The sequence below is a fragment of the Acomys russatus genome, chromosome 5 (genome assembly GCF_903995435.1).
Source record: "Acomys russatus chromosome 5, mAcoRus1.1, whole genome shotgun sequence".
NCBI classification, from domain to species: Eukaryota; Metazoa; Chordata; class Mammalia; order Rodentia; family Muridae; genus Acomys; species Acomys russatus.
This window is the reverse complement of record NC_067141.1, coordinates 28,770,493-28,786,554: the sequence shown is the minus strand read 5'-3', so window position 1 is coordinate 28,786,554 and position 16,062 is coordinate 28,770,493. Positions and strand designations below refer to the sequence as shown.

The 16,062-nt window shown below is 50.9% G+C and overlaps 1 protein-coding gene across 3 annotated transcripts in view; it reads right to left on the bottom strand.

Annotated features, from left to right (window-relative positions):
- Nrxn2 (neurexin 2) overlaps window positions 1–16,062 on the bottom strand; it is a 113,742-nt gene that overhangs the window by 81,486 nt on the left and 16,194 nt on the right. Inside the window, exons 3-4 of one of the 3 annotated variants that reach the window (XM_051145984.1) lie at window positions 6,309–6,326; window positions 1,696–1,725 (exon numbers count right to left, since the gene is read on the bottom strand). In XM_051145984.1, the coding sequence (XP_051001941.1) occupies window positions 1,696–1,725; window positions 6,309–6,326 (48 nt within the window). Of the gene's footprint in view, window positions 1–1,695; window positions 1,726–6,308; window positions 6,327–16,062 lie in introns of those variants that run through there. The other 2 variants (XM_051145977.1, XM_051145978.1) reach the window with 2 other exon arrangements.

Below are 16,062 nucleotides of genomic sequence, written 5' to 3'. Positions count from 1 at the left end.
GGGCCTGCCCTCTCACGGGCCACCTTATAACTGCGTCAGTCACCACAGTGGGCACTCCAACAGTCTCCACTTAGACTCTGGCACTTCCCAGGTTTGTCCCTCCACCACACTCACAGAAGAGCTGTGTTCAGCCATGGGGGTCCTGGCTAAGTGAGGTTCACCAGGTATATAGGGAAATCTTGTTCATCGCCACACGGGGCCCAGTTCCAATGCCCTGGGGCCACAGGTTGCCACATCTGGGTTCCAGGCTGGCTTGAGCTGCACCCACCCTTGCCAGTGAGTCTATGCTCTGTGCTGCCTGGCTCCCAGGCAACCAACCCTCTTGCTAGATCCACAGGATGAGGAGAATTCAGGGGTAGAAGGGCAAGTTCCTTTCTGGGCTCTTCCTCCAACGCCAGTCCCCAAACCGCCAGAGCTGAAGCTAAATGTGTGTGCAGCTGAGCTGCAGAACCTTTCAGAGGAGGAGAAGCATCTCTGGGACCCCTCAAGAAAATGTCCCCAATGTCTGAGGCAAGTCACAGACAGCATTCCCCAAACCAAGGGACTCAGCCAGGACCCTCCCCCAAGCTTCCCTGTGTGTGGGACTTCCTCTTCCTTACTGCTGGCTGTCATTTCCCAGGCCTGCCTGCACAGAGTCTAGGCCTCACTTCTCACACCTAAATTCATCCCAAATTTCAGATATTGCAGTCCAGACGTGGTCCTGCCATGTCTCTGCTCGGGCAGGTACAGCAATGCCCAGGGTGCTCCCGGAGGCAGACAGCAGGCATGGAGGGGAAGCCAGAGCTACAAGGGGTCAGTCAGAGCTCCTAGGTTCTCCTCTGGGTTGCTTAATGGCAGGGTTCCTCTACGCCTGCAGTGCTGAGCTAGATCCCAGGGCCTAAGACAACAATCTACCACTGAGCTCCAGTCCCAGCCCCAACACTGGGGTTTTGGCTGGTGGGAGGAACTCAGCCAAGGGCAGGCTCAAGCTAAAGGACAAGTCCCAGCCACGCCCCCTAGTAGAGCTATCATGCCCCCTAGTAGGGCTATATGCAATCACAATAGCCAGTCGCTTGTCTCTGATACACTGTCATCTGTCAGATAGAGATAAGAGATACTTAAAAGGTGATGGAGGAGAAAGCAGCGGGTGGGGCGTCGTGGAAAGGGAGGGTCCTGCACCTCCAGCCCCATTCTAGAGACAGGGCTTAAGTGGGGTATCTCCCACAGCAGCGAGGGAAGAGGAATGTGGCTGCCTCGTATATCCTTTCTGTATCCCAGGCCCTTTCCTTTTTTACTTGCATTCATAGAAAAGAAAGAGTGATCAGAATGAGCGGAAATAAATCAAACACCACCATGAGGGGAGTAAAAAAAAGCAAGATATACCACCTGGAAAATGGAAATTATAAAAAATAAAATAAAATGAAATGAAAGGAGACTGTAGACAACGGCAGGAGAGTATACATCTCGACGTCAGAAACCAAGGTGAGATGAGGATGGACAGCAGACCCAAGGGGAGGGGAGGAGGGGAGGGAGAGGACCGGCCCCACCCCCACCAGGCACCCCCATACACATAAAGAAATGGCAGAGGAAAAGGGAAGGGGGAGGAGGGAGGCAGGAAGGGGCAGGGAGAAGGAGGGAAGGGAGGGAACAGAAAAGCCAGGCACAGTTTGGGGCAATCCAGTCCAATCCAAACCAAACCAAAACTTCAAACCATACCTTCGCTGTTTAACGTCAGGTGAGCCGGACCTTGGAAAGGGGAAGGAGAGAAAGAGAGAAAAGAAAAGAAGAAAAGAAAGAAAGAAAAGAGGAAAGAAACAAAGAAAACACGAGTCATCAAAATCAGCCAGAGAGAAGGGAGGGAGAGTTGTTGCTGCCACAATTTAAAAACCCTTTTTAACTTGTGACAGACATCGGGGGAGAGCCCCCAGCCCAGTAGCTGAGGGAAGGGGCCCGATGCAGAAACAGAGGGTAGAGGGAGGGAAAAGGGGAGAGAGATATTGGGGTGTCAGAGGGGTGGGTGAGAGGTTTGAGCAAGAGAAGACGGGGCAGGGGGTTGCTGCAGGGGAGGAAGAGAATTTTTTTGGTTTCTTATTTTTTTTCTTCTTGCCGAAAAAAAAAAAAAAAAAAGGAAAAGGAGGGAAGCATGGTGCTGGGGGCCGCTTTTTCCTTTTTCTTTTTTTCTTTTTTTTTTTTTTTTTTTTTTCTTCCAGGAGGTGGAGAGAAAAAAAAAAAAAAAAAAAACGGTCAACGAGAAAAAAACAATTCGGATGGAGGAGAAATTAAAACACAACACAAAAATCAAAGCCACCTGGAGAGAAAGAGAGTGTCCTGTTAGAGTGAAATCGAGTGGGCAATGGGCCTCCAACCAACACGCACACTCACGCACTCACATACACACACACACACACACACACACACACACACACACACACACACACACCAGGGGTCCGCATGAGCTTGGGGCAAAGTGAGAAGTGTAGGAATCTGGGGTTTAAAGGAAACCTCCACACTGGGACCCAGAAAGGCTTCCTCTCCAGCCCTAATCCTTCCAGCTGGCCATTCGATCCAAGAGAAAAATCAGGGCTCTGGGGAACCAAGGAAGCTGGGAGAAGGGAACTAAGCATATGGAAACCCGGGAGCAAACGATGGTGTGGTTCTTCCAGAATCTGGGAGTCTAGAAACTGCCTTTAGACAACAAGGTCCAAAAAGGACAGTCAAGACCCCTGGGCAGGAGGCCAAGCACTCTGAAAGATCCAAACATCTCATACCTAAATGACCCCACAGGTCCCCTTTCCCAGACAAGGCCTTTGCTGAGGACAATTTAGCCCAGTGGGCAAACCCTAGCAATCCTAATCTGAAGTAACCCTCTTTAGCCTGAGTCAGTCCAGGATGAACCACACCAGGATCCCAGACCCCAGAGAGGCTAAGAGCTAACACTACCAGGCCAACAGCAGAACTGACTCCCCAGGACTTCCTGAGATGACCAAAATTCTACCAAACCCCAGCTCCCCACTTGACCTCCCTGCTGTGGGGTCTGGACAAGAGGGTAGGAACAGCTTTGCTGTCCAGAAAAAAATCATCTCACCTCCTGTGGCAGGAGACGCTATAGGATGGAAACGGACGCCACTGCGGATTCACAGAGACTAGGGAGCTGCAAGTATTTCTGGGGCATAGCAAGGGCCAGACTACCTAGCACCCAGGAAGCAGGGAGGAGGCGGAGAAGAGTCCAGCAGGGCAAAGGCCTGGACGCTGGGGAAGACACAACCAAAGGCTCCTGGCGCTTCTCTCTCCACCTCAGCGTCTCATTCGTTTATTTTTCACTTCTAGGTCTGAGGCTAGCTTGAGGGAGGAGGCCACGGCAGCTGGGGGCAGCATCAGGATTCTCAGGTAGACTCGGGGTTTATTCAAAGCGCTGATGGGGCCTTCAGCATTTATGTTGTCTTTTTATTCCTTGCTCCAAATAGCCCTGACCCTGCCACTCACTCTTTCCTCGCAAAATTACAGCACTTTCTTCTAAAACTCAGGCCCTAGGCCCTAGGCCCCGAGCCCTCCTCCCGTTCTGACTGTCAGCAGCAGCCTTGCCCCAAGGGCCCACTCTTAGAAATCCAGGCTTCTGAGGCCCTCCGCCCAGAGTCAGAGGCTCCATGTATTCACTTGCTTGCCCTTTGCCTCACCACCACCTACAGTCCCTTAGGCCTGACTAGTGCTGGAGGAAGTCACACATCTACCCTCAAGACCCTTCTGCTGCCCAGCTCTCTGCCAGCCTCATTAGCATGCAGCAGTCTCCCTCTGTCACCAAGGCAACCAGCTGCTCAGCTCCCTCAGGCATGAAAGCACCAGCCATCTTGGTGAGGGGAGACCCATTCCCTTCCTGTCTGCACCCCTGGCTCATCCTCGGGTGACCCCGATGGCCGAGGGATCCCTCCCTACAACCTGCCTCCTCTCCCACAGCTTGCTCCTTGTCCTGGCCCCAGTACCCTTGGGCTGCTCTCTCCCCCACGTCTATCTGTGGCATCTGCCCCTCCTCCCACTCCTCCCACAGGCTGGCAGTGATGGACGGCACTGCCAAAGGTCCGTCCTAGGGTACTCTGTTTGGCTAATCTGGGTCTCCTCTTCCTGATTATAAAAGATTAAGGAAAAAAGAAGTGCTTAGAACACTGCAGAGCAGATGCTTGGGTTCCTGAAGAAAGCTAGGCCTTAGGCCAGCATCCCAGCATCCCAGCATTCCTGCGTCCCTGCATCCCTGCATGGAGGGCTAGAGAAGAGGAGGCCCAGAGGACCCCTGAGAGATCTGAAGAGTGACTTTAGGGAGGTCTAGATGAACCTATGTCCTCACTTGCAGTCTCACCCTTGACTCCTACCCAGACCCCAGGATGACAGCCATGAAAAAGAAAAAGACGACAAAAATAAGAAGACACAGACAGACATGTACAGGGACACACAAAAGGATCACATTCCTGCCTATGTGTACACACACACACACACACACACACACACACACACACACACACCTTGTACTACTGCTGGCATTCAGGTCCACACCTAAACCAGCAGGTTCACCAGGACACCCCAGCACAGGTCTCATTCTCATGTCCCCAAGGCAGAGCTTCTCTTTTCGCCCCTTTCCCCTCCCTGCTCCAAACCATTTCTCTGTAGCCCCTTTCCCTTCTCCTTCAACGGCTTCGCTGGTCCGTTCCTGTCCTTTGTGGTCCCATTCCCTACAGTGGTGGTGTTGTTTTAAGCCTGCCTCTCGCTTTGCTTCCTCCCGCCTCTCCTCTCCCCTTTCTTCTCTCTCTTCCTCCATCCATCTATCTCTCCCTTTGTTCCAGGCGAGACATGACATCAAGAGCAAGTAGAAGTCAGACCCGCTCTAAATCTTATCTCCAGCCTCAGAAGGCTGTGTCCAGCCAGATGTGCAGGCTCTGTCCTCCTCCCTCACATTCATACAGAGGTAAACAGTGACACACAGAGATGCAAACAGAGATGTAGACACACAAAGCCCTGGCCGATCCTCCAAGACACATGGACACGGGCCACTCCACGGACAAAACAAGCTGGTGCCCAGCACACCCACACAGACAGCCAAGCCACACGAATGCGTGCACACGCAGACACAGAGATACAGACACAGGGGCTGGCCTGCTGGGTCCAGGGACCTGAGGAGCTCCAAACAAAAGAAACACAGAGAGACAAGGCAAGTCGTGGATACCACAGGAGAATGGGCTACAGCCCTCCCTGCCTGCCCTTCTCGGGACTCCCATATCCTGGGTGTCTCTCTGCTTCTCCCATAAGGGCCAGGCCCAGGGACCTCAGAGTGCATCATCCTACACACTGCCTTCCCAGAACAGGGGGCTGTAGAGCAGGGTAGTGACCAGGATGTGGCCTTCCCTCATAACCATTTCACCAGTTTCACTGTGACGACCTGAAAGAGCGACTTCAATCAGCCTTCAAGTGCAGCCTGCCCTATCCTCGAGCTTAGTCCACCCCAAAGAAGGGAAAAGAAGCAGAGAGAAAAGCAAAGCGAGAGGTAAAGTTTGCGAGAACGATAGAACCCAGAGAATCTGGGGGAGGGACAGGGACAGAAAGAGGTCCACGGACAGAGCCCCGGAGAAAGAGAGGCAAAGACAAAAACCAGAAAGTGGGAGAGAGAGAGAGAGAGAGAGAGAGAGAAGGGACAGAGATCCAAGAGAAGCCCACTCCCACCCTTGCCCTGGGACTAGGTTGAACAAAGAAGCTGCAGTCTCCCTCAAGCCATGGGCAGCATTAGCAGAGTAGAAGAGCTCACCCCGCCCACACACCTCAACCATGGGGCAGACCCACCCTGCCTGGACTCTGACCACACTCCCAGGGGCCTGCAACAGTGGCATGAATTCTCCCCAGCACAGGCTCCAGGCCAGCAGCCACCCCTGCCACCCCTGCTCTCTCTTGTACACAGCCATTATGTGCCTCCTAAGATGGGCAAAGCAGCATCTGCCTAGCCACTTCTGGGCACTCCCAATGCTATCAGCTATCTTCCTCTCCCCCCCCCCCCCCCCCCCGACTCATGATCTATTCCCAGAGACCCTCTTCCCTTCACGGCAAGGAGGAAGGCTGGGAGCAGCACAGAGCAGCCTGGGAAAGGAGAAGGGCCTGCCCTCTACCCAGCAGCTTCCTCAGTCAATGAGCAAAGAGGCCCGGGAAGAGGCAGTGCAACAGAGAAGACCCCAGACACCCTTCCCCCAGGTGGACCCCGCAAACATCAGGGAGTTGTTGTGTGGCAACAGTACCCCTACAAATGGACCCTGTGGGGATATACACATTGCCCTAATGATCGCGGAGACTCCACTCACCTTCCACGGGGTGCTCCTCTACAGTCAGCCAAGTTCAGAGAAGGGGAGCAGGGAGAGAAGAGAAAAGACACCTGTTAGCAAATGTGCCATGAACCAAGGAGTTTCAGGTCGCCAAGCCCACCAAGGCCTTGCCATGAATAACAATAACCCATCCTAGAAGCCCCAAATCTCAGGGAACAGCTTTGCTGGGGACTGGGCAGTACCACACTTTCCCCTGAATAAGTCCTCCCAAGAATCAGCCAGGCTGGGGGAATTATGGGGGGGTTAGGAGCCTGGGGGCAGTGAGGGACCTCTGCACTTTGCACCAGATCCTGTTATAGCAGGGAATTGAGCCCCAGAGCAGGGACGGGGAGAAGGGCTGCAAGCAGAGCAGTGAGCAGCGAGCAGCCAAAGCAGCCAGGCTTCCCTGAGGCAGGCTCCTCCCTTGTATTCATTTCACTGCAGCTCAGAGACAGATGGGGACACGCTCACACCAGAGACTGTCTCACTGGGCTCGCCGAGACACACTCACACTCAGTGACACACTGACACACATAAGCACCAAGTGATCCACTCTCGCGTTCAGCTCTCACACAACTCACACTTAGAAGTGCTCACACTCACAGGTCTGACCGCCCCACAGCCCACTACCCACCCAAGAAAGAGAAGGCATCTGCACGGAGTCAGAACATAGTTCTGTGGCATGGGCCCTGTGCCTGGTTCAATAATACACAATTCTGTCCCAGATTCCCCATCTGAGCCACTCAACCTCTCTGCACCCCTCGCTACACAGATGAGAGGGTGGACAGCATCCTCTCCTAAGCCCCTCTGACCCTGGCTCTGCCTCTATGATCAGAAAAAACGTCTTCATTCTGTTTAGCTTTTTGTTTTGTTTTGTTTTCATTTTTGAGAGCATTTCACGGTCTTAGTCTACAGCCCAAGCTGGCCTGGAGCTTACTACGTACATAGTCAGACTAGCCTCGAACTCAGGCTTATCTTGCTGCCTCCCGAGTGCCGGGATTACAGGCATGCAGTGCCACGCTCAGCTTCAAGCACTACTGGGGATTAAATTCAAAGCTTTGTACATCCTAAACAAGCATTCTACCAATTGAGCGGCACCCCCAACTCCAGAAGGTGTTTGCTTATTTATTTGTTTGCTTGTTTGTTCAAAATATTGGCTAGTCCAGGTTGGCCTCAAGCTGCCTTTGTAGCCAAGGCTAGCCCTGACATCTTGCTCCTTCTGCTTTCACCTCCCAAATGAGCCAAAACGCCCTCTGTAGGGCTGGGTGTAGCAAAGTGCCTCCAGATGGACGCTTACCTTAAATTCAGTCAAAATCAGAGGGCACACTGAGGACCTCTGAATTATGCCACACCCTATGGGCCACCAGCCTTTCCTGTCAGGTAGGCACTGGCCTGGACCTTGGGGCATGCCTGATGGGTTAAAAAGGGAAGGTGCACAAGAGCAGTTCCCTCAGCTAAGTCACAGTCAAGGAGGCTTTGCTCTGGCTACATTGTAAGAGGACCAAGACGCTCCCAGCTCTAAACATTTGTCACACAGGCACTCACTGGGAGGCTGTTAGATGGAGCCAGAGGCTGAAGAGAGAAACTTCCCAACCGACAAACACACAAACCCTGAAGGGAAGACACACATGCGGATGCTGAGATAGACACAAACTCACACACTTGCATACATGCTGTCCTCCTCCCTCCTATGAGCACATGCTGTGGGATTTGTCCGTGTATTCTTCGCATTGTACTGCAGATACAAATACTGGGCTGGGCGGTGGTTGCGCACACCTTTAATCCCAGCACTCGGAGGCAGAGGCAGGAGGATCAATGTGAGTTCGAGGCCAGCCTGGTCTACAAAGGGAGTCCAGGACAGCCAAGGCTACACAGAGAAACCCTGCCTCAAAAACAGAACAAAACAAAAAAAACTTGGTATCTATTATACATCAAACCACCCGATAATGCACATGCAGAGACTGAGTGCGAACGCCAACACCTGCACAGTATCCTAGTACATGTTACTATTGCTTCGTCCTCCCAGCCCCCCACACCCCAAACGCCCACACCTGCACAGTATCCTAGTACATGTTACTATTGATTCGTCCTCCCAGCCCCCCACACACCCCAAACGCCAACACCTGCACAGTATCCTAGTACATGTTACTATTGATTCGTCCTCCCAGCCCCCCACACACCCCAAACGCCCACACCTGCACAGTATCCTAGTACATGTTACTATTGATTCGTCCTCCCAGGCCCCCACACACCCCAGTGAACCCACTGTCTTGCCACCTTACACTCCTCACTCTTTTTTTTTTTTTTTTTTTTTTTCAAGACATGGTTTCTCTGTGTAGCCTTGGCTGTCCTGGACCTGCTTTGTAGACCAGGCTGGCCTTGAACTCACAGCGATCTGCCTGCCTCTACCTCCCGAGTGCTGGGATTAAAGGCGTGCGCCACCACGCCTGGCTCCTCACTCTTTATTCACCCACACCCACAAGCCTCCATGTTACAAGCACACTCTACAATACATGGCAGAGAGGCTCTGGCCTGACAGATACACCCCCAAAGCAGTATAGACCATGGTTTTCCTACAGCTACTGAGGCTCATCACAATTATGAGGGAGTTAAAGGGACCCTGGGGAAAACCCTCTGGTTCTCTGAGAACTGCTGGGCTGGGACTCTTTGGCGGGAGCATGTTAAGACCTTGGTCAGTCGAAAACTGCTAGCACCTGTACAAATGAATCATTTTGATAATTCCACATGGAAGATATTACAAACTTCTTTTTCCAGGCTGAAAAGATATCTCAGTGGCTAAGAGAGCTTCCTGCTCTCCCAGGGGAGCCTAGCTGGGTTTCCAAAGCCCACCTGAGAAGCTGACCTCCACCTGTAACTCCAGCTACAAAGTGATCAGATGCTTCCAGCCTCCTTGACCTGCACTCACATGCACATACTCACACACAGAGACATATAATTTAATTTTTTTTTTAAATGGGCTGGGGAGATGGACCAGTGGTAAGGAGTGCTTACTGCTCTTACAGAAAACTCAGGCTTGGCTCTCAGCATCCACATGGTGGTGGCTCACAACCACCTATAGCCCCAGTTCCAGGGAATCTGATGCCCTTCTCTGACCTCTGTTGACACTGCATCATGTGGTACAAATACCTGTCCTCAGGGACACACACATACACATAACATAAAATAAATATTCTTAAGAAGAATAATCTTTTAAAGTATGCTCAGAAATGTGAAACCAGCAGGCCCCTTTGTCTGCTTTGTGCCGCTTGCATCCCTCACCAGGCATCCCAGGCCCCTCCAGGTCTACCTCCCTGCTCTCCGCTCTCCTCACCCATAGCTCTCCTCGATGCCTTAAGGCAAAGGCCCTGTTTCCAATCTTCTTCATCTCTAAAAAGTGTCCTAAGATGCCATCTAACCTAGAGCCAGGTCGACTACAACCCTCATATGCCACACTGCACACCAGCCCGGCTGCGAGCCGTATGTGCTTAGCTGTTCTCTCCTCTCTCTGAGGAGAAGACACACCTGAACCATTCTCCATTGCCATCCCGCTATCCACTTACTAATCAGAGCCACCACAGTTCTTTATCTCACAGGCTTCTTGCCTTCAACCTGTCTGAGGTGCTTAAAAACCCTTTTCCCCCAAGCTCTCTCCTGTCTTGATTGGGCCAGACACCCAGGAAGCAATCCTTCCTCTTTTCATACCAGTTCCCAGGGCCTGTGGATTCCACCTTCTAAAGCCCTCCGTGTTCCAACAGAGTAGGCCAGGTAAGGCCCCTGTACATTCTGCTGGGAGCTTAAAGAGGCCTTTGAGATGATCTTCCTTCAATGAGTCTTTTCACCCTGTAGTTTATACCCGCATGCCACCTAAGTGCCTCCACCACATCTCAAGCTTACTGCAGTGTTTATCTACTGCAGTGAATTTCTATCTACTATAGTGTATATCTACTGCAGTGTGTACCTACTTCAGTGTATATCTACCACGGTGTATATCTACTTCAGTGTGCATCTACTGCGATGTGTATCTACTACTGTGTGTATCTATTGCAGTGTGTACCTACAGCAGTGTGTATCTGCTGCAATGTGTATCTACTGCAGTGTGTCTCTGCTTTGGTGTGTACCTGCTGCAGTGCATACCTGCTGCAGTGTGTACCTGCTGCAGTGCGTACCTGCTGCAGTATATAGCTCCTTGCTGGCTTCACCAGGGAAGGTCTCCTAGCCTGCAACAAGCCAGGCTCCAGCCACACCCACCTCGTTCCAGTCCCCTAATAGGCCACATTCTATCTACTCTCCCCAAAATACACACACGCACGCACGCAACAGTTTCAGTTAAGACCCTGACAAAACCTATGCAACCTAAACCCAGGAGAGCAGCAGTTACCCTCTTCCGGGCCAGCTCTGTGATACACGTTGTCTTACCACTGCCCTTGTTAAAGCTACATTGCAGCAGCAATTTCAAGTCAGCTTCCTGATGGGACCACAAAACTGTGCAAAAGACAAAACAATGTCTCATTCATCTCTCTACCTCCAGCTGCTTGCTCAGCTCCGGGCTTGTAAAAAAGACATGGCTATGTTTGTTGAGTGAGTAATATAATAACACTGCTTGTGTTTTGAGCACTAAAGTAGGCCTGGATCCTGTTGTGTGCTGCTTCCTGTACCCGCCACTACTATTATAACCCTTGAATACAAATGACTATTCCTCTCTGTTAGAGATGAGGAAACCAAGTGTCCAAAGGCAGAAACAGGGCCGGCTACATGGCTCATGCCCACAACTGTGAGGACCAGAGGTCAGATACCCAGGACCCTCATAAAAGCCAGGTGAGCATGACAGCCCATCTGTCATCCCAGAACATCTTAGGAGGCAGAGACAGAGAATCCCCAGGGCACACTGCCTAGCCAGGCTGCTCAAAACGGCAAGCTCCCAAACCAATGAAAGACCCTGCCTCGGTCTGTAAGGTAGAGAGCAGTGAGGAACACACACACATGCATGTTCGCACACGTGTATGCACATATGTGCAAACATGAATACCACACACATACATACATGGGGGGGTGCAGAAGCAACTTATCTAAGGCCACACTGTGGTTGCAATCAAATCTGAATCTAGAGAAGCACTGAGGGGGCTCAGTAGGAAAAGGTGCTCGCCATGTAAGCTGACAACCCGAGTCCCGTCCCTGAAGCCGACACCAAGACGGGAGGCGAGAACTCATTCCACACGGCTGTTCTCTGCTCTCCGTGGCATGCACACGCTGCTAATATACATCATATATACACACAGGCACATGCACATGCACGTGCATGCACGCACGCGTGGGCATGCACACACACACACACACACTAATAACAATAGTAATACATTTCAATAAAAATTTGAAGGCCAGAGAGATGGCTCATCACTTAGAAGTATTTACTTCTCTTCCAGAGATCTGAGTTAAGTTCCCAGCACCCACGTGGCAGCTCACAACTGTAACTGCAGTTCCAGGGGTCCTGATACCCTCTTCTGGCCTCTGAGGGTACCAGGCCTGCATGTGGTACACAGACATACATGCAGGCAAAACATTCATACACATAAGATAAAAATATATGGGGCTGGAGAGATGGCACATGGCTTTAATCCTACCATTTGAGAGGTAAAGGCAGGCAGATCTCTGTGAATTCAAGGCGGGCCTGGTCTACATAGTGAGTTCCAGGATATCCAGGATATCCAGGGTTAAATAGAAAAAGCCTGTCTCAAAAAAAACAAAAACAAAAACAAAACAAAACCAACCAGCACTTGGCAAGGCAAGGTGGCACATGGCTTTAATCCTGCCATTTGAGAGGTAAAGGCAGGCAGATTGCTGTGAGTTCGAGGCCAGTCTGGTCTACAAAGCGAGTCCAGGACAGCCAAGGCTACACGGAGAAACCCTGTCTTGAAAAACCAAAAACAAAATTTAATCTAAATCTCTTTAGCTTTAAAGGCTCCAGTGAGGGCTGAGGACATGGCTCAAACCATAGAATACTTTCCTGGCTTCACACACTGCAAAATTAGGTGAGGTGGTAGAGCCCAGCATTCAGAAAGTGGAGGCAGGAGGATCAGCAGTTCAAAGTCAAGCTCAACTACTTATCATATGTGACATTAGTATAAACGACAAAACAAAACCAGATCCCTCTCTTACTTCTCCCAGCTCACTCTGACCTAATACAGGATGGAAACATCTTGAGAGGCACATTCTTAGCCTAGAAGTCAAAACTACTAGAAGCTTCTGGAAGGCTAATCCACACTGTATTTTATTTCCCACAAAACCAAGCAATCTTGTTGCCTCACCATGCCAGAGACATCCCCCACACTCCTGGCAGAAAAGCCCTAGCACTCCACCTTCATGGCAACTCCCTCTGGCTCAGGTCTAGCCTAGTGCCACCCACTCCTTGAAGCCTTCTGGCCACTGGGGGAACAAACCACAGCAAGCCTATTGTTTACTTGGAAGAGCACCTGGAGCATTGACTTTCCATGGCTCAGTAGGTTTTGCAGGTTCACACAGCTAGCAAGCAACCAAGCGGGCCTCAACGCCACCAGCCCGGGCAACCATCCTGTTGTCTTTCCGTGGAAACACTGAGCTCAGCCCTGTACCACTCCCCAGACATCCATCATCCCTTCTCCCTGGCATCTCTTCTACCCCTGGAAGCATCGGACTGGACCACAGGTCCTGGAAGCTGTTGGTGACAGGGAGCTGTCACTTTTCTGATCCAATCCCAACTTGCACATACATGGGTACTCAGTGACCTGGCTGAAGACAGAGACGAAGTCAGGGTTGGCACTGTCTTACCTACCATGAACCCAGAATTCTAGAAGATTTGTTATCAAGAACAGTGATAAAGTTGGGGGGGTTGTAATCAATGAAAACCATGCTCTGAGACCCCAAAAGTGTAACAGTGAGGGAAGAGTCACATCTAGAGGAGAAAATGTGGTGAGTCAGTCTGGGGTGCTACCTGAGGGAACCCATGACCTCCTTAGTCCTCAGGGGGCAAGCTCAGGGAGACAGAGAGTGTGGTAAAATTTCCCAGAGATCTTCTCAGCGTTGGCGAGCTTTCTGCTTCAATGTGATAACCTGGCTCCCTAGGGCAAGGTCCTTCCCAAGAAATAGCTCCTGCTTCTGAGTCCCAGGGACCCCTCTCTGAGACAGCCCAGCAAGCCCACACCTCTGTGTGCCCTCCGCACACCTGGCTTAGGGAGGAAGCGGGGGCCATGAGATCTGAAGTAGCACTGGTTTCTGATGCAATACTGCCCCGAGGAAACTCCCATAACCATGGAGCAGGAGAAATGGCTCAGCAATTAAGAGCGCTGGCTGGTCTTCCAGAGACCCAAGTTTCAGTTCCCACATCCTGGTTCCCAAAACAGTCTGAACTTTCAGTTCCAGGAAATCCAACACCCTCCTCTGGCCTTCTTGGATACTGCACCTTGTAATACACAGACAGACATACAGATAAAAACAGCCATGCACAGCCAGACGCGGTGGCAGGCACCTTTGGTCCTGGCACTCTCTGTGTGTCCAAGGCCAACTTGGTCTACATAGTTAGTTCCAGGCCAGCCAGGGCTACATAGAAAAATCTTGTTTCAAAAAGAGACAAATTCTTGCCTACACACACACATACACACACACACACACACACACACACACACACACACAGAGAGAGAGAGAGAGAGAGAGAGAGAGAGAGAGAGACCCATGATAGGCTATATAACCTGAAATTGTGAGCTAAAACAAAGCCGTTTCTCCCCCAAGCTGCACTTTATCACAACAGAAATGCAAACACTCGGACAGTTGTGTCAAAGGAAGACCCGAGGCCACTACAACTCCACATAGGCATAAGCAGCTGTCCCAATCCCCTCAACCACAAAGGGAGCACCTCCCCCGCGGCTCTGGGCTCAGCTTTAGCTGCCTACCGCAGGCACCCCACTGGCCGCCACAGCTGCTGTCAGTCATTCTCCTTGGCTACCCTAAAACCACCAAGGCTGGGGGCAGGAGGCCTCCGCCTCAGTCAGGAAAGTTCCTGTCTCACACACAAGCAAACGATGTGCGCTCAGTTCCCCAGAACCCAGGTAAAAGGGCAGGCGTGGCGGCATACACTTGCAACCTCAGCACTGGGGAGGCAGAGATGGGCAGATTTATGGGGCTCACTGGCCAGCTAGCCTGGTCTAATCAGCAAATCCTAGGCCAGAGAGAGACGGTGCCTCTAAAAGGCACGAGGTAGGTAGCACTTATATGTGCACATACACTCACATATGTGCACGTAGACACATATACAAATAAAGATAATTTAAATCTCTTGTTTAAGCTATCTTTCGGCTGGTTTCTCCACCACCTAGCTGCTGTACAGAATCCCACTACACTTCACTCCCTGATTCCTACATACGGGTCTCATCTGCATCACATCCCTGCTCAAAACCCTTTGCGTGTTGGTTTCTACACCATGGTCAGTTCACATCCACTACCACACGGCTGACTTGGGTACCAAGGCCTGGCCTCAGCTTCTCCTGCCATAACCTCTATTCTTTGCCCAGGGCCATGTGCCCCTAAATGGATGGCACATACATGTCCTTCCTTCCACACCCCTTAAACAGTCGTCATCTCTTTGTCTAACTTGGCCTCCTCTGAGCTTGCTAACCAGTGTTGAAAACCAGTCCCAAATAACATCTCACAACCCCATTGCCAGTCACTGGTAGAACCTTTGCATTGCATAACATGTGCTGGGCTCTGGGTTCAATCCCCAATACTGATAAAATGCAAATTCTTCTTGTTTGTTTGTTTGTTTGTTTGATTTTCGAGACAGGGTTTCTCTCTGTAGCCTTGGCTGTCCTGGACTCACTTTGTAGACCAGTCTGGCCTTGAACTCACAGAGATCCTCCTGCCTCTGCCTCCCGAGTGCTGGGATTAAAGGCGTGCGCCACCACCGCCCGGCAAAATACAAGTTCTTGAAACTCTACTCCCACTAATTATCTATCATTCATATGTACCTTCACACACACACACACACACACACACACAATATATACATACATACATACATACATACATACATACATACATAGTAAAAATCTTAGAGTCTGTCCCTGTGAGCTTTAAAAAACAAAACAAAAGAGGATTCAGCACTATGCTGTCTACAAGAGACAAACTTTATTTAGTGTGCATGTGTATCCACACTTACAACGGCATACACAGGGAGGTCGGAGGACAGCCTGCAGGAGTCAGCCCACCCCTTCCACCTTGTGGGTTCTGGAGATTGAACTCCGGTTACCAAGCTTGGTGGCTTGCCCTTTTACCTGTGGAGCCATCTTGCTGTCAGTCTTTTGGGGATTTTTTTTGTTTTTGTTGTTTTGTTTTGGCACAGGGTCTCCCCATGTAACCCAGGCAGGCCAGGAGCTTTCTGGGTAGCCTAAGGTGGCTTCAAATCCTGCAGTGTCCCCAAATGCTGGTAATACCACCACACCGGGACAGCAATCTATTGTTAATCACTACATTACTGTGCCTGCCATATCCTAGGCAGGTACCAACTGCCACCCTGTGTATTGTGCTTTGGAATTTTGTTTATTTGTTGCTATTGGAGGTTGAATATTCTTTTTAAAAATATGTATCTATTTATTTGTATGTACATGCGTGTGTCTAAATGAGTTCACATGCACCAAGTGTGTGCAAGCGTCCATGGAGGCCAAAAGCGTTGGATCCCCTAGAACTGGAGTTACTGGAGGGGGTTGTGAGCTGCCTGGTATGGGTGCTGGGA